Consider the following 19,324-nt stretch of genomic DNA (forward strand, 5'->3'; position numbering starts at 1 on the left):
ATCGACCTTAGTACTCCGTTTGATTTCGCAATCGGATTTTAAAATTTTAACTCTAACTTTAACTTTACTCACTACACAACAAAAATTAACTCTTCAAAGTCAAAAAGGTGGGGCCCATACATAAATTTACATACACCTCTATTATACTCAATTCAATTTTTAATATTAAATTCTATCAACTATTCATTACTTTTTCACACTTTTATCATAATTCAACAAAACAGTAATTACAATTCAATTAAAATCAAAATTCAACTCAACTCTAAAACCAAATACACTATAGAAATCTGATTCATCTTCGGGTTCCGCCGAAAGTCCCTTCCACATAATAGAAGATATGACAGCAACACAAAAAATTCTATGTGCACTCAAACCATGGGTGACGAGACCCGTAAAATCTGCCATTTTAAGGGGTTGAGGTGGATTTATCTTTTTCTTTCTTTCATTTTTTTCCTTTTCCCTGGGTAAAATGTGTTCTCTCCTTTTTTTTTTTTTAACTTACTCATTAAGTGATAGACTTACTCATTTTTCATTTTTTCCTCCTCCTATTCATTTTCTATATAATTAATTTATAACTAACTTTTAAATATTTATTTGATTAAGTTGAAAGAAACACAACTTAAAATTACATCTAGTAGGGGTTAATAACAAAAAAAATCCCAAACAATGTTAAAGATTTTAGTACGATTTTTTCTTTAAATAATTAAATAAAAAACTACCGATTAAATAATAATATTCACATACCATCAATTTCTTCGTTGATTTTAACTAGAATTGCTGATTAATACATGACGGTGCCACGTGTCTCACGGTTATTGGTCAAGCAGGTCCCACATTTTTAAAAATAAATAATATCCTGAAATTTAAAAAATAAATAAAAAAAAAGGCCAGGTGAGGCAAAAGTGAGGAGGAGAGGAGGTGGCTGGCGGTGGGAGCCTCGATGTTGGCCTTCACTGCCCCATATGGGGTCGCCAGAGCAGAGGTCGCCGGCGACCCCAATTCGGGGGGTGGTGGCCGGCATCGAGACCCCCACCGCCTGCCACCTCCCCTCTTCCTCACTTCAGCCTTACATGCCTTTTTTTTTCCTTTTTTTTCTTTTTCCATTTTTGTTATTTTTTAAAATTTTCAGAATATTATTTATTTTTAAAAAAACATGGGATTTACTCGGCCAATCACTATGAGATACGTGGTACAGTCATGTACAGTAATTCGGGTTAAAATCAACGGAGAAATTGATGGTGTGCTAACATTGTTATTTAATCGGTAGTTTATGATTTAATTGGTTAAAGAAAAAAAGTTCATACTAAAATCGTTAAAATGTAATAATTTTGAAATATTTTTTACTAATAACCCCATCTAGCAGGGGGCTTTTTTTTTTTTTCTCTCGAGTTACAAATGAGCCCATATATCCCTAGAAGAGGTAGACATAAGAGAAATGGAGGGGCATGAGAGTCTCACTCGACTAGAAATATGCCACTGTACCAAACATTTTCCTCTTTAGCAGGAGACTTTTCATTTTGAGAAAACGAAGAGTAAATAATTGTTGACCCATACTATACATGGGTTTTTTTTTGCTAGAGTTGTTATTTTTAGGGGGATTTTTAAAAATTTGACATCATACATTCTTAAATTGAAACAATTCAAATATTAGTTCATACAATAACGTATTCAAGTGAATTATAATATCAAATATGCATGAACAAAATGATATTAATTAGATAACATATTGTAATAGATAATTTTCATGTATTTTGCAACAAGAGAAATGCAAATAATATAATATCATAAATTCTTTTTACAAATTCATAATTTAATTTTTTTAAAAATAAATTTATCTTTTACTATTCAAAGGTACTCAATATTTGAATATGATTATTGTATATTAGTAATTTTTTAATTACTAATTATGTAAAAAAAAGTTTTCTATAAATATGTAACTTTCAGAAATTGAATTTTTATAAATAAGTTTTGAGAAATTCTTTTTTTTTTCAAAATCCAGAATGTGCTTGCATATTAAAATATTAAGAATTTAATAATTTATATACATTAACTAATTTAATTCTAAGGCTATCTAAATTTACTATTATGCCATTATTGATTATCTCGTATTTAATTATATATATATTTATTTATTTAGATGACATTTCTAACCCTACGACGTTATTATTTTTACTCTTATGACAATATATATATATAAAGATTAGGTAAAAAGTGCAGGTCCAAATCATTTGAAAATTACACCCTCATATGAGCTATGTCTTGTTTGGTAACATGCGTAAGCTAATCTTTGTTTGCATAAAGTATGATCTAATAATGATGGTAGAAGATTAGGTTTTTTTTCCTGATAACTCATGGTAGAAGATTAGGTTAAACTAACATATATGGAGAAACGGAATTTGATGTAGCGGTGTCGACTTCAATTTGGAGAGGTTTTGATTCAAATCTCATCAGTGAAATTTTCGCACTTCTTTACTTTTCTTTTCTTTTCTTTTCCTTTTCTATATATTTATGCCTTCTAGACCTCTTTTATAGCCGAAAAGAACTATTATATAAAATCATGGTCAAATATGGGTGATACGAAGTTAGGTGGTTAAGAGAACTTACTGTGAGTCCCTAAGGTGATACTTTTGAGGGTGGATGAGGTGTCTATATTCTTTACGGCAAGTTTTTCTTTGCTTGAAGGGGTAATTCTAGGGCTAGTGGGTCTTAATTATAAGACAAATAAGGATAAAGGGCAGAGGGAAATCATATGGACGGATCATTATTTCAAGTGTGACGAAGTATTATTACATCGATACCAACTTCCCTACCTACATCTGTAAGTTAAGGTATTTTGATTTAATCGGTATTGACTGGAATAGAGATTTAAGCCTTATTCAAAAGAATTAACTCCCTTTGGTTTTACAATAATATTTTTAAAATTTTAACTCTAATTTTAACTATACTTACTACACAATAAAAATCAACAATACCATTATTACTTTTATTTTTTTCTTCAATATTTTAAACAGTCAATTCAATTTTTAATATTAAATTATATCAATTATCCATTATTTTTTCCACAATTCAACAACACAATCATTATCATTTCTCAACTATTCATTACTTTTTCACCTTTTTTTTATAATTCAACAACATAATCATTACAACCCAATTAAAATCAAAACTCAACTCTACTTAACTCTAAAACCAAACATACAAGTGTTTTGTTTGGTTTTACAAATAGATTTTAATTTTAATTTTAACTCTACTCCACTTAATTCCATTTATCTTCAATTTAATAATATAATAATTACTTTCTCTCAACTATTCATTACTTTTTCAATAATTTAACAATACAAATCATTACTTTTTCTCAACTAATCATTACTTTCTCTTAACTATTCATTACTTTTTTTCAAAATACTACACAATAATTATTTTCTCTCAAATATTCATTACTTTTTCTCATAATTCAACAACATAATCATTACAACTCAATTAAAATTAAAATTTAACTTTACTTAACTTTAAAATCAAGCACATAAGAATAATGGAGGTATGAGACTCTGATAGAGAGGGGGGAGGGGGCCGGTGGGTTGTTTTGGGGTTTCCGACAACTGTACATATTAGTCCGGCAATCAGAATGGTACTAACGTTTTCAAATTCCTAAGGAGGAGTCTTTGAAGTTCTATTTCGATATTATAATACTCGCTACCTTGGAAAGCCAAACTACAGTTTAATTATATTAAAAAAAAGACTCAAAAATGTTTGCACGCAATTTCTTAGAAAGGAATAAAAATAGACCTTGCAAGGCTGGAGTTTTAGATAGATAGATAAATAGACAGACAGATAGATAGTTTCTCTCTCCCATCATTGTTTTTACTTGCATATAGTTTTTCTTTTTTTAAAAGATGAGTTATTCTCATATTTTATTTATTAAGATTAAGTCCATTTTAAAGTTTTATATGATCTAGCCCGAAAATGCTTCTAGTAACTAGAATGCGACCGGCAAAAATCAATCTCAAGGGGTTTACTCTAACGGTTAAAGAGGAGCTCATGTATTCATCAGATCTCGGTTTCAAAACCCTTTGGGGCTATTAGGGCGTGATTAACCACTGTGCACGCCACTGGAAATTCACGGAGCCCTAGGAATTAATCGGGCGAAGCCTAGGCACCTTTGGGTCTGCCAAAAAAAATATACAAGTAAAATCAGTCCATTGATCGATAACGCAATTTGTCAACGGTACCATGCCTCCTGATTTACATATATGTTTGTTAGAAGAAAAGACCCCTAATTAATAATAAGAGTAGATCGTGACCAAAATTATGGTTTCAAGATGGCAACAAATGACAATTTTATCTATTATTCTTTGAAATGTTTTTTTTTCATTTATTATTTTTTGTTGTTTGCCTAACGGATAAATCGTTTTATTCCACTATCGTAATATCATATTGGGCATTTTCCTCCTATATCTATTTTGTTGTGGACTTTTAATGAATCTACTTAACCATTCAAGCAAAATAATGATGATGGCGATGATGATGATGATGCTGAGTTGAATTATATGTTAAAGAGTGTTATTTTTCTTCCGATGAGTGGAATTATATGTTAAAGAGTGTTTATTCTTCTTCTTTGACGGATTGGGTTTAAATTTTAGGGAAGTAACTGAGTATGGCAAGATAATATGCTTGGAGTTGGACCAATATGCAAGGATTAGGATTTAGGCTGCGATTGACTGTTAAGAGAGAGAGAACATACCTAGCGTTTCCCATTCTCATGCGGTGCTAGATTTTAGCATTCAACTTGTAGCACAAAGGTTAGAACCGACCATCCAAAATATGGGAAGCTCTTTTTGAGAATTACCAGCAATCCATATGTTCTACGTTACGTGCAACATGTGTGTGAGAGTGCGATCGTGTGTTTATACAACGATTTATTCTATAACCAAATCTCAGATGTGTTGATATGATAATGTTACGTGCATGATGTGTATGAGCGCGTTTGTGTGTTCATATGACATGCGTGTGTAGTGCTTCTCTCTCTCTATATATATATATATATATCGTCGAATTATATCCAGTAAATATTTTCTCATTTTCCCGATGAAAAAACTTTTGTGTTGAATGGTAGTTTTTAGTAAAATATAAAATTTGCTGAACACGAGGAGATAAATTTTCTTCAGTCCTATCCAAATCCAACGGAAGGGCCCTTGATTTGTTGTGGACTGGCGCCCCTCCATCCTCTTGGTAGAGCAACATCTTGGCTTAAATATGGCCATTTTCGACTTAACTCTGACTTAGGCTATGTTTGATAATCAAAATTAAATATTGAAATTAATTTTTTAGCACTTAATTCAATTCACTTTGTTTGGTAAATGCAATTCAAATTGACTTAATTGATTAAGTTAAGTAAAAAATTCTATGGATCATGACTTAATCAATTAAGTAGAAAATTTCTACTTATTTCTTCACTTAATTCACTCAAGTGGGGTCCATTTTAAGATACTGGTAGCGGTGGTGGTCAGAATCGATGGCACCACCACCCGTTCCTCAAATCCCGATTTGCTGTCTCTTTTTTTCTAAAATTAAGTTATTTTTATTATTTTGAGAAATTATAAAAATAAAATAATAGTAAAGATATGGGTAAAAAGTGAAAAGAAAGAAAATAGTGAGCTGATATGTAAGTACTGCACAAAAAACTCTAGACTTTAAACACTTAACTTTATCAAACAATTTTTCCTTAATCAATTAAACACTTATTTGATTAAATGCTTAAAATTTCAGTACTTAATTTTTAACACTTAAAATTAAGTCCAAACAAATATAAACTTAATCTAGGTCATATTTAATTAAGGGAGGATAGAACACATGGGAGGAGTAGCTCTTGGTTTTGATTCCGATGTAGAGGGCGAAGAGAGAGAGACAGAGATAATGATTAAGAGCAACTCTTTGGGAGAGCAACGTCTAAAGCAGTTTTGAATTGAATATATGTTATAAATTCATCTTAATAATATATTTTATACAAGATAATGATTATTGCTAGTTTGCAAAATAATTAATAGATGGTTCAAATTAGTCTCACATGATTACAACTATTGTTTGAAATTTGAAATGAACCACTAAAAATTTCTATTGTTATTAAGAAGTATATATATAATTTCCAAGAACCTAATAATTATTATAAAAATAATATAAAAGTAAGATTACGAATTCATCCAATGCAAAGGATAGAAATAAAAAGACAATAATCATATGTAGAATTTTCAAATAAATTACCAAAATCTATTATCTTGATGAAAAAATAAAACTTATCACTAGTCACTACGAACTTATGGTTTTATATAATATGTACTTAAACATAATAATGTCACAATCACTATTTAAAAAATAGAAAAAATAATTTTTCTTTGTTAATTTGAGTTAAATATACATGATAGTTCTGGATTAACAATTAAATGAATGTGTTATTTATAGCAAATGGGACATAATTGTAAAATTATTACCGGACATATTGCTATAATTTATTGAAACTGATTATTTGAATTTTAAAATTAATAATTTTTTAAATTTTAATGAATGTTTCGTCTTTGAAAATGTGAATAGTTACAATAAAAATTATAATTAACATATGAAAACAAAGCCGTGCAACGTATGAGATAAACTACTATTCGTATTTCTTACGTGTATTATATCTCTTTCCATTTTTTAGTTTCATAGGCAAAGCACAATCTTGTATTTCCTCTCGTTATTTCTACTTCCTCTACTTCCATCTCTCCTTTTTATGTGTAAGGAATTATTATCCCACATTATAAAATGAAGACGAAAATCACGAGTCTATATGTGGTATGAGTACCATCATTTATCAGCTTAAACTTTTAAGTGGAAATATACCTATATCCGTATAAGCCCATTGAAAATTTAGGCTTGATTTGGGAGTGTTGTTGCTAAAATAAAAAGTATTGAAATATAATTACTGAAAAATAAATGTTAATTTTAGAATAAGTAAAAGCATTTGAGAGGTAATAATTTGAGACTGTTGAAATTAAAATTAATGCTTAAATAGAGAATAAATAGATGTAGTTTTTATAAGCACTGCTTCTGCTTAAAATTCAATAAAATAAACACTTATTCAATCGCCACCGCACTCTCAAATGACGCATTAATATGATATCACAGCGTAAGTTCGATACGCCACGCAAGCGTTTGCCCCCATTTAATTAATTCCAGGCGAATGACCTTCAAAACTAATCTAGCCCATGCGTGAATGGGAGTATTGAATAATAAATATACAAACCACACCGTATCTAACAATATTAACCTTTTAAATCAGACGGTTGTAGTATCTAATATGTTTTTATATATGTTATTTTATTTTACAATGAGTCATTTATAGAATAGCGTTGTTTTGTAGAGGGTATAGTTAAGTCTCATTCACTATTTGTAGACATATATACGAGGCAAATTTGTAGGGAAAATCTACACATGCGACACTCAAGTTTTGCAAGACAATTGTACGTAAATTAGAAGCACTGAACCTAATCAATATATACGTCACATAATCATCATTCTTACTCATTGAAGAGAATACGTTTGGTTGATGCTATTTCGAGTTTGTGAACTTACAATTGTGAAATAATAAGCTAACATGATTTCGCAAAGACATTTGTTGTTGATCACGGTGTCTTGTTGATATAACCATCAACAATATGTTGTTGGATTAAATGCCAATCAGTCAATACGTTACATTATCATGGAAAACATAATTAATATAGCAATACGGACATAATTGTTATCTTAATAAAAAATACTGGATAAGAAACCAGCGAATACATTATGTTCGCTTCCGCAAACAATCATCTAAAACCCACTAACTATTAATTATTAACTGTCAACTTTAACTATAACTATGATTATAACTAAAGAAACTAAAACAGGTCCGTCAGAACCTTGTGGGGGCACGTATCTTCACAAAATTTCTTTATTTTTATTTTTATTTTTATTTTTATTTCTTTCTGTAATTTTCTCAAATTTTTCTATATTTTCAAAAATTTCTACAAATTATACGATATTTCACTTTATAAACTTTTTCAACACATCTTCCTAATAATTAATTCTATAACATAGCAATGTTATTTTTTCTGATTACAAAAGTAGTTCATGACTATAATATAATAATATAACAAGCATAATAGCTAATAAAGTGATACGATAATCCCATAACGATGAAATATTTTGATTATCAAAAGAAAATATACGTCATTACTATACTCTTTGATCGGCAGTGCTATTTATGCTGTCAAAAAAGCTGAATTGTAATTATTCAATGTACTGTATATATGTTTTACACCGTTCCTGAACTTCTTTTAATACTTCCAATCTACTATTTATCTTAAAACAATATATCCTCTGTCAAGTAACCTTAAGAACATTAAATTAACTTATTTCATGCATAACAAGTAAAATGAATCTAAATGGTACATACATAGTTTCCGAATATATATATATATATATATATATTTAGTTATACAAATACGTACATAACATACTATACACATGGTACATCTATAATAGATAATATAAAGTAATGAATAATATATAATTTAAGGTAATCAAGGTCGTAAAATATATAATGGATCTTTTAAGGTAATAATAAGTTCCATAAATTTCGTGGCACAATGCGAGTTTCGATCTAGTAATAGTAATTTGTTATACTATTCATATAACATCACCATTAACTTCCAAGTATCGGACACCCAAATATATAGTTTACTCGTTAGATAGTTGGTCGGGTTGCGATCTATAGGATAACTTTTCAAATTAGTAAGATGAAGCTGTTTTATTGAAAGTACAAGCTAAACAACATTTTCATGATGCGAAACGTTCCTATTTCGCTCGTAGTATATGTTTGATAAGCTACGTAAACTGTCCATGGACGAGTTGCCATATGGAGAAAAATTTATATATATATATATATATATATATGTGGATGTGCATATATTAGGATTAGAACTTCAATTACCATTTATATCTATCGCTTAGAATATATTTTATTATTATTATTTTTCGTTTAAGAGAAGCTACGGGGAAAATGTCAAGATGCATCGAACAAAACCAAGAACTACCATCATGTGTTGCCCCTTTTGAGCAGAGAAATTTGCCTGAGCTCTCTCTTTCTTTCTTTCTTTCTGTTTTTTCCCGGGTTGAATTGGATTGCTATTGTGTATTTTTACAGATAAATATAAATAAATACACCCAATAAGTCGGCATGTTAGTTAAACGGCGCGGCTTGTCTCGTAAAGATTTAAATTCCAATTACCGTGAAATTATATGGGACAAATACTCTCTTAATTGCCTGCATATAGCATGTGTGACGGGACTTACTTGTCCCGTAAGTCTGTAAAATGGTCACGTAAATTACTGATTAGTCGGTAGTAATCCGAATGCTCTTTATTATAAAATAAATAATTAAATTAATAAATGAAAATAAATAAGCAATAAATAATTAATCAATTGTAAAAACGAATCTTGTGCTGTGGTGATGTTCCATCAATGAGCTCAGCCCAGCCGCTGTTTCCCTTCCACAAAGTACGTGAAAGTTTCTGTTAACATGTATATATATGTATATATATGTATGTATATATGAATATACGCAAAGAAAGAGAGAGAAAAATGATGCGAGTTGTCAGAATTTGGTCCTTTCTGAGAATAACAAACGTAATTTGTTCGACTCTAATAAATGAGGGGCTAAACTGCAAATATTTGCAGAAGTACTAAGCCCCCATTTCTTATCCTGCGTGCGCAGTTAGTCACGCCACTGTTCACTTTAGCACATTCCAGTGCCCCCTTAACCTGCGCACCCCGGGCGTATCCGAGACAAAGCCGCCAGCAACTTTTCCTCAGACAGAACTGCGCGTGTCGCTGTCAGAGTCGTCCACGTCACCCACACAGGTTGCTTTCTCTCTCCTCCCCTCTCTGATCTTTATCTTCTCCCACTTTCTACGATTCTAGGGTTTCAATCCCTCCCCTCCCTCCCCGTCCATCGTCCCCCTCCCCCTTCCCTCCTCCCCGTACCTTTCCGCCACTGAGTCACTGAGTCACGGCAGCGGTGAAGGAGAGCAGCAGAAGCAGCCGGCCATGGGGTCGATCCCCGATCCGGGCGAGTTGACTCATGAGTTGACTCAGCCGAGCTTCGACGAGTTCCAGAGGCAGACCTCGCTCATGACGAGCTGCACTCTACTGTGGAAGGAGCTCTCCGACCACTTCACCTCGCTGGAGCAGAACCTCATGCGCAAGTCCGAGGCTCTCAAGCACAAGCTCCGGGCCCTCGACGAGCAGACCAAGCAGTCCCTCACTGTCCTCGAGAAGCGTGAGACGACCATCGACGGCAGTGTGGAGATCGCCCTCAAGAAAGTCGATAAGAGCAAGGAGGCCGCGCTCACCGCCCTCGAGCGGGACTCCGAGGCCGACTCGGAGGACTCCCCCGGCGAGGTCGACGACGGCGACGGCCTGCTGGCGAGGCTGAGGTTCTTCTGCCTGAAGATGGACGCCAGGGGGTTCTGGAGCTTCGTCACTGGCAAGAAGAAGGAGCTGGACCTTCTGAGGGAGAAGATGCCTCTCTCTCTGGTGGACTGCGTTGATCCAGCGAGGTTCGTGCTGGAGTCTATATCGGAGGTCTTCCCGCTCGATAAGAGAGGAGACCGGGACAAGAGCGATAGGGGGAATGATCTGGGGTGGGCCTGTGTCCTGATTCTCGAGTCGCTCATACCGGTAGTGGTTGATCCCGTGATCGGGAAATCGAGGCTGCTGGTGACTCCGAGTGTGAAGGAGAGGGCAAAGGAGATTGCAGAGACATGGAAGGCGAGCTTGGATGAGAGAGGAGGGATTGAGAACGTGAAGACGCCCGATGTCCATACTTTCCTGCAGCATTTGGTGACATTCGGAATTGTGAAGAAGGAGGATGTGGACTTCTACCGGAAACTCGTGATCGGGTCTGCTTGGCGCAAGCAGATGCCCAAGCTTGCGGTCTCCCTCGGTTTAGGTGATAAGATGCCCGGTATGTCATTTCACTTCTTCTTCATCTCTTATGTTCCCTACTTTCGATGGAGTCTTGATGTCAGTGTATCAATTTTAGCTGAAAGTACTTGGGCTAAGATTTAGCGATGTTCGGTTAGTACCCGACAATTGTCAGCTTGGTTTTCTGGCCCGTTATTGAGAGGATTTTGCTAAGTGTGTTAAAATTGATGGGGAGTATTCGTCTACACTGAATTGGAGAGCAAGCAGAGATTTTCTGTCGACAGTAGGGGCTCCTAGTGTGGAATTTTTGGGAGCCATTGATATAACGAAATGAGTTTAGGCGCGTTTTCAAGCTGGAAAGTTAGGCAGGATAGAAGATGACTTGCTTGTGCTATATCAATCCGTAATTAGCATCTCTTTTCCATTTTCAGTTGTGCTTAGTTTGTGGGAGGGTTAACTAGGTTTTGTTTTGCTGGCTAGTTTAATCTTGTCCCAAGATGCGGTTGCCTGTTGGGGTAGTGGTACAGGGACAGTATTTGAAGATTGAATGTGCTAAACTTAGATGCGACACGAAAGTACCATGCAGCTGATTTAGCTGAATATGCTTTTTGGGAAACGATCTCAAGTTGAGGCATTTATCTATTTCGGTGCTGGTGAGTTAATGAGAGGATCTTGCTTTAGATTAATGTGTAAGACATTTGACAGATAAGTAAGGAGATTCATGAGTTAATTATTGTTATTAGATTTGTTTTCTCGAAACTTGAGCTGCATATGTAAATACTCAAGTCATTGAGGATTGTTTCGTCATATTTAGGAATCTGTTAGCATAACAATGGGTGGGATTCCTTATTTATGGCGTGCGTCTACTCTCCTATTGCTACTAGGAGTCTGGGAGGCCCTTAGAGAACCTATGCTCTAGACTTCTAGTAAAATCTGAAAACTGCGAGTGATGTGGTTAAGATATGCTTCATGTGTTGTTGATGCTAATATTGTTGACGGAGTAAGTGAAAAATTTCTGCCCAGTTGATCTATGTTCCGTCGAGTTTTATGATGTTTCTAGTGGTATGTCCAACCAATCCAGGCTTAGCTGCTAACTGGAATAATGTCAAGATGGGCAAAGGGGGAAGGGAATGAAGAATCCCGTGATGTTATGTTGTCATTTTTTGCTGCGAACTCTTCCTCTGGTTGTGAACATTAAAGTTTCGTTACAGCGAATTGCATTTAATAGAGTCTGATTTCTTGGCTGTCATATCTTGCAGACATCATCCAAGAGCTAATTAGCAGGGGACAGCAGCTTGATGCAGTGCATTTTACATATGAAGTGGGACTTGTGGACAAGTTCCCCCCTGTGCCCCTGCTGAAAGCTTTTCTGAAGGACGCAAAGAAGGCAGCAGCTTCTATCTTGGAGGATCCAAATAATGCTGGCAGAGCTGCGGTAATGTTTTTCCCTTCAATTGTATGCCTTGCATTCAGTCTTTTGGTTCTATTATTATGTATAATACACACGGGGGGTTGCTCTGTTTTTCGCTGTTCTCTAATTTCAGCCTTATGCTTAGAAACAATTTCCAGATATTATCCTGAAAATAAGTCCAGGAGAGAATTTCTTGGGAAACCACTCTACTGCATGTCTGTTATCCTTGTTTTCCAGCAGAACTCGTTACAATATTCTATGTGCAAAGTTATTTGAGTTTAAGGGGAAGAGATGTTACTCGGAACTCAGAAGCAGGTTAACATGCTGACTGTTGATCATTATGATTTCTGCTGAAATAGACCCTTGCTGCACGCAAAGAGCAGTCGGCTCTCAAAGCTGTGATCAAGTGCATTGAGGAGTACAAGCTTGAGGCCCAGTTCCCTCCTGAGAACCTGAAGAAACGTCTCGAGCAGCTCGAGAAGGTCAAGACTGAGAAGAAGAGGCAGCCCATTTCTGTCCCAGCGAACAAGAGAACGCGGGCAAACAATGGTGGGCCTATGCCGCCGGCTAAAGCAGGTCGTATCACGAATGCATATGTGTCATCTTTCCCCGCCCCTCCTGCCTTCGTCAGGTCACCTTCCCACGGTCAGTACCACGCTGGAGTTTCCCCCTATCATTCCCCGCCTACCAGCATTTATGGAAGTGTGAGCCCACCACCACCAAGCCCATATGTTTACTCACCGGAAGGAGCTCCTCCTGGACTCGCCGGATCCTACCCTGCCCCTCCTCCGATGAGCTATCCTCCTCCTCCCTATGCCGGATACGGGGGCCCAGCTTATCAGCCGGCTTACTACCGATAGAAGAAGTTGACAAACCTGGGACAAGAAGATGGTAACCACTGATTATCATAATCATGACTCCGTAATCTTTCCGCTTGTTTTAATTAATTCTCACTTCTCGCTTTGTCTGTAATCACTAACCGTCTTAATGGTAGCGATGATGTGTGTTAAGTTTCGGCTCTTGCATGGCTTCCGCAAGAAACTTGTATTTTCCAGATGTTCATGATCCATGTGTAGTAGTAGTATGTGGAAAGGAGAAAAAAGAAAAAGAAAAAAAAAAGATAGGATAATTATAATGCTCGGTCCGCGTTTTAAGTTCCATAACAGACTTGAAGAAATCCTTGAAGGGACTGTTTAGCGCTAAAGCCTCTTCTCTTACTGTGCTACTCATGCCTTTGATTGCTTTTCATTTGTCGCCCTATTCTTTGAATCGATCAGTTAACCTTAACCCGCGTTCTGTTGGAATGTGTGAGTCCTGGCAGACAGCTCTGATAGTAGTATGGGAAACTGTTCGGCCTGTAGTAGACGGAGGTGTTCGTGCTGTTCTCGTTAGGATCTTCGTTCGGTGATTTGATTATGACCTCTTTTTAGTTTCTTGATAGCTTGATAATTTCCATTATCTCGTGTGTGCCCCTTGTGGTTTTCTGACGACTCCTTCACGATGTGGAAGAGACAGCAAAGATGATTGATCTTAGCTGGGGATCAGGTAAGATCTCCAGCGTGTTGTAGCCCTGGCGCCCAGGTGTCTAAATTAATTAGTTCTTGGTATATCTGTTCCGTGCAGTTGGCCTCGGATGCCGACCTCGGTGGTTGAGTTGGTTGCTGAAGTTGTTTATAAGCATATTCATTTGGAATGATTAACTGCGAGGCACAGCAAAGTTAGGTTGACTTGATATTAGGTTGTTTGGCTGTCTGCGTCTGGTAGTAGGTAGTTAAACGTTTGGATATATGAATGAATTTCTATAGCACAATTGCTTGCCGTCGCTGGCATAAAATGATCAAGTGATCGCGGCTGGTGGTGGTTACCTGACAGAGGTATCAATGGTTTCGTCATTAGCTATAGTATAACCCTGGAAGATGCTCGAGGAAGAAAGCTGGTTATTAAGAACATTAAATGAGCAAGGTACTCACTCGTTGACAAGCACAGGTCAATCTCCGGTACTGTCCATCTTTAGTCAGGCCTAAGCGATGGATTATGGTGGGAGAGCTGGGCTACGGAAGACCGATGGACAGGTATTCTTGACGGATTGGAAACACAAAGGGAAACGAGTTGGTGCTTCATCATATCATTTCATCCCTTCGGGTAATGTCGGAGTTGGGAAGTTGGACGAGACAAAGCTGGTGGCTTCCCAGATTTTGGCCTGCCATTCCAGGTTCTAGGCTGCAACGGTTCTTATGCGTATAACACGACGTCAATTCTGTCATTAATTGTATGGTAACAGTTGATGTGTACATAACGGTGCCACATGACGCAAGGTGATTGGCCAAGTGGAATGCATGATTTAATTGATAAAAATTACTTAGAAAATTTTTAAAAAATAAATAATAATCGAAGAAGGTAAGAGAGGGGAGTGGGCTCGTGGTGGTGGTCAACATTGAGCTTGCATCGCCGGCAAGGGGATGCAAAGTCGGCCCCCCCCCCCCCCCCCCCCCCCCCCTCCTCCTGGGTTCAACGGTAAGAGGTCCTGGTGGCAGCCATCACGTTATTAATTGGGGTGGCGTCAACTGTAGAGGATGTTGCCGACCCTAATTGAGAGTGTACCATCAGGGCTCCAACTGCGGTCACCCCCTCCTCTTAGATTTGTAGTTCAATTTTTTTTTTCTTTTTAAAATTTAGAGTGGCAGGGGCCTCATCAACGGCCACCACTGATCCTGTGGGGTCGTCGGCGACCACTGATGCCACTGCTAACTTTGATGGGAGGATTGGTGACAACTGGCCTGCTTCCCCTCTTCCTCCTCCGATATAATTTTATTCTCTTTTTTTAATTTTAATTTTTTTAATTTTCAAGATATTTGTTTATTTATAAAATCATACGCAGTCCACTTGGCCAATCATCATGTACCACATGTAACCGTGAAGGTCACTGTCAGCCGTCAAAATTGTCGTTAGATACATTAGTTTGTACTTTTTTTTTTGCAATTTCTGAAAAGTCCTATTAAAATTAAAAAATTAGTGAAATGTTGTGGTTTTTTAGGTCATCAACCAAAATATAAGAGAAATTCTAGCATGGGACATTATCCATGGTGGGACACATACTTTTTTCATCCTTTAAGTATTAAAACTTACATTTTAATCTATAGTTTTTTTTAATCTCATTACAATATCATGGGGTCACATTCCAAAACAATCAAATATGTTAGATTGATAATATCTCACAACTAGAGGTTGACATGTGTCACAATTAATACCCGCTCATTAATCGCTCCTACTCGTACCACAACAAAGCCGACCAGACTCTATTGAAACAAACAGGTTTTTCAAAAAAATCAGTTTAATATAAGGCGGTTCATATTAAATCGGTATGATTCGTACACTCGGTTTAAAAATTTAGTTATTCTTCTAAACCACCATCGTCGGCCATGACTTCCATCATTGTCAAAGAAAAGAAAGATGGACTTAGGTTTTCATTGGATAATTACAATCGAATGAAACAATACATAATCAAGTGAATCAAACGAATGAATTTGGTCACCTTATGATTAAATTTCATGAACGGTTTATTTCCCGCCATGCTCCTACATGCTAACGATGACCATTTGTCATTTGTCTTGTCGTGCAATTGGGTGAAAATCGGAATTGGACGAACACAACATAGCGGGACAAGAATTTATTAAATGGAAACAAAGATTGTGAAAAGGAAACGAGATTGTTGCAATAAGGGTTGACATAATTTAAAGATGATGAATGCTGTCGTCAATGGCGGCTTCCAGTGTACGAACAACTGCCCTTTTTTTTTAGTTGTCCACAAAAGAAATCCAAAGAAAATATCTTCCCTATTTTAACTTCCTCAAAATATGGAATGTTAGTTTTTATGGGATCACTATTACTAAAATTATGAAATTAAAAAGGTAAAATAAATGAAGGAAGAAAAAGTAAAAAAAATCTAAAAAGCACGATTCTTGTAACCAACATTTTAGAATTACTCGATGTTATCTCTTTAGTTAAATTTGCCTCAGAGGATTATAGAATTGGCTAAGAGCAATATATAAATATACGAATTTATTAGTTTTGCGTTAGGGTCTTCTTCTATGAAGCTTTTGTTTTCTCTCCTAAAGAAATTTATAATCCGAATTGCTATTTATAATACAAATGAGCTTTGACAGACATTACAATTGGCTTGAGCCAATAAAAATAAAATAATAAAAGATAGTTATATTTCAAATATTTATTTTTATCATATAGTCGTCATCATTGTTGCATTCATCAACATCTAAGACTATAAATAGTAATAGAATATGAAAGCTGCCATTGGCAAGTCATTCAATCAACCAAAATCAGTATTGCTCGAAGTCTTTAACAATTACTCACTATTATCCCTTTAGTTAGACTTGTTTAAGCGAATTATGAAATTGGTCTAGGCCAATATATAAATATATGAACTTACTAGTTTTTTATCATGGTCCTTTTCACCAGTGCTTTTGTTTTTTTCTCGAAAAGATATTTATATTCCTAAGACTATTTATAACACATATGAGATTTGGCAGAGATTATAATTAGCTTGAGCCAATATAAACAAAAAATGTAAAAGTCAGTTTTATTCCGAATATTATTTCTATAAATGGTTGTCATTTTTATTGCATTCATCAACAATTGAGACTATAAACAAAAATAGAATATGAATGTCAGCCTTGGCAAGACATTCAATTAAATAATTAGCTTGAAAAAAATAATACAAAACAATTTTAGAAAGAAAAATTAACTCAATTAACTAATAAAATATCCTTGGAAAGTATAAAGTCACCAAAAAAATGTGGCAAAATATCCCTTAATATCAGGGAATAAAATAAGGAGATTATTGTTGCCAAAAAGAAACACTGATCGGAGAACGGGAAAAAAAAAGAAAAAAATGGGCCGGCCTTAGGTGAACTCTCCGAGAATGCTACGGGAAGTCTTGAGCCATGGCGTGGTTTGACGAAGTAAAGCAAAACATGTCGATAGGATTGGCCATTGTAATCCAAACCAGCTTCCCGCAACAATGGTGAGACATCTAGTAGGGGGCTCTTTTCGCACTAAATGTATCGCGAAATTGATGAGGGAGTTGAAATTTCAATTCCGGTGAACAAAATTTTCAATTAAATACAAAGAAATGAGAATCCGATTGTTTGTGGTAGAATTTGATAATCGAAAAGGCAAAAAACTTTGTATTAATTGTTAGATGATGGTCGAACATGGTGACCAGAATTGAAAATGATATAATAAAAGGATGAAAAACTTGAAAAAAATATGGTTAAGAAAACGATAGAATGAATCAATGGAAAACTGAACAAACCGAATTAATACATAAACCAATTTGGTTTTAGTACAATTAATTAGGGTCAGGTTACGCCCATACCCGATTACATGTTGCCCCGCGTGTGGACATGTGTGACGATTTGATTGGGCCACATGCCGGATGAGTGAGGGACTAGTGCAAACTATTGTGGGCAAAAATCGCTAAATGAATAGTTGAAAGACTATAATTTGAGGGGCAAAATATGTAAATTATGAATGGTCAAAATTTTATGTTGGAATATCTAATGAATAGGATTAATGTATCACCAAAAGATATTATTTAGTGTCCCGCTCCAAAAGCACTCCAAAAATAAAACACATATACACACATAGGTAATTGACAGACATTACAATTGGCTTGAGCCAATAAAAATAAAATAATAAAAGATAGTTATATTTCAAATATTTATTTTTATCATATAGTCGTCATCATTGTTGCATTCATCAACATCTAAGACTATAAATAGTAATAGAATATGAAAGCTGCCATTGGCAAGTCATTCAATCAACCAAAATCAGTATTGCTCGAAGTCTTTAACAATTACTCACTATTATCCCTTTAGTTAGACTTGTTTAAGCGAATTATAAAATTGGTCTAGGCCAATATATAAATATATGAACTTACTAGTTTTTTTATCATGGTCCTCTTCACCAGTGCTTTTGTTTTTCTCTCAAAAAGATATTTATATTCCTAAGATTGTTTATAGCACATATGAGATTTGGCAGAGATTATAATTAGCTTGAACCAGTATAAACAAAAAATGTAAAAGTCAGTTTTATTCCAAATATTATTTCTATAAATGGTAGTCATTTTTATTGCATTCATCAACAATTGAGACTATAAACAAAAATAGAATATGAATGTCAGCCTTGGCAAGACATTCAATTAAATAATTAGCTTGAACTAATAATACAAAACAATTTTAGAAAGAAAAATTAACTCAATTAACTAACAAAATATCCTTGGAAAGTATAAAGTCACCAAAAAAATGTGGCAAAATATCCCTTAATATCAGGGAATAAAATAAGGAGATTATTGTTGCCAAAAAGAAACACTGATCGGAGAACGGGAAAAAAATAAAAAAAGAAAAATATGGACCTTAGGCGAACTCTCCGAGAATGCTACGAGAAGTCTTGAGCCATGGCGTGGTTTGACGAAGTAAAGCAAAACATGTCGATAGGATTGGCCATTGTAATCTAAACCAGCTTCCCGCAACAATGGTGAGACATCTAGTAGGGGGCTCTTTTCGAACTAAATGTATCGCGAAATTGATGAGGGAGTTGAAATTTCAATTCCGGTGAACAAAATTTTCAATTAAATACAAAGAAATGAGAACCCGATTGTTTGCGGTAGAATTTGATGATCGAAAAGGAAAAAAAAATTGTATTAATTGTTAGATGATGGTCGAACATGGTGACCAGAATTGAAAATGATACAATAAAAGGATGAAAAACTTGAAAAAAATATGGTTAAGAAAACGATAGAATGAATCAATGGAAAATTGAACAAACCGAATTAATAAATAATACCAATTTGGTTTTAGTACAATTAATTAGGGTCAGGTTACGCCCATACCCGATTACATG

The 19,324-nt window shown here is 35.1% G+C and overlaps 1 protein-coding gene across 1 annotated transcript; it reads left to right on the forward strand.

Moving 5' to 3' along the window:
- Window positions 1-9,989: 9,989 nt before the first annotated feature.
- Window positions 9,990-13,610, forward strand: LOC116207657 (FRIGIDA-like protein 4a). Its single transcript, XM_031540707.1, has 3 exons — window positions 9,990-11,035; window positions 12,255-12,430; window positions 12,766-13,610. The coding sequence occupies exons 1-3, from the start codon at window positions 10,117-10,119 to the stop codon at window positions 13,264-13,266; spliced, it is 1,596 nt and encodes a 531-aa protein (XP_031396567.1). The 5' UTR covers window positions 9,990-10,116; the 3' UTR covers window positions 13,267-13,610.
- The last annotated feature ends 5,714 nt before the right edge of the window (window positions 13,611-19,324 follow it).

The sequence above is a fragment of the Punica granatum genome, chromosome 5 (genome assembly GCF_007655135.1).
Source record: "Punica granatum isolate Tunisia-2019 chromosome 5, ASM765513v2, whole genome shotgun sequence".
NCBI lineage: Eukaryota > Viridiplantae > Streptophyta > Magnoliopsida > Myrtales > Lythraceae > Punica > Punica granatum.

What these genes read in the sequence shown, in the direction of transcription:
- LOC116207657 (XM_031540707.1), top strand. Translation starts at nt 10,117, where the DNA reads ATGGGGTCGATCCCCGATCCGGGCGAGTTGACTCATGAGTTGACTCAG. An exon ending in TTTAGGTGATAAGATGCCCG is followed by an intron (nt 11,036 to 12,254) that starts GTATGTCATTTC and finishes CATATCTTGCAG; the next exon opens with ACATCATCCAAGAGCTAATT. An exon ending in ATAATGCTGGCAGAGCTGCG is followed by an intron (nt 12,431 to 12,765) that starts GTAATGTTTTTC and finishes CTGCTGAAATAG; the next exon opens with ACCCTTGCTGCACGCAAAGA.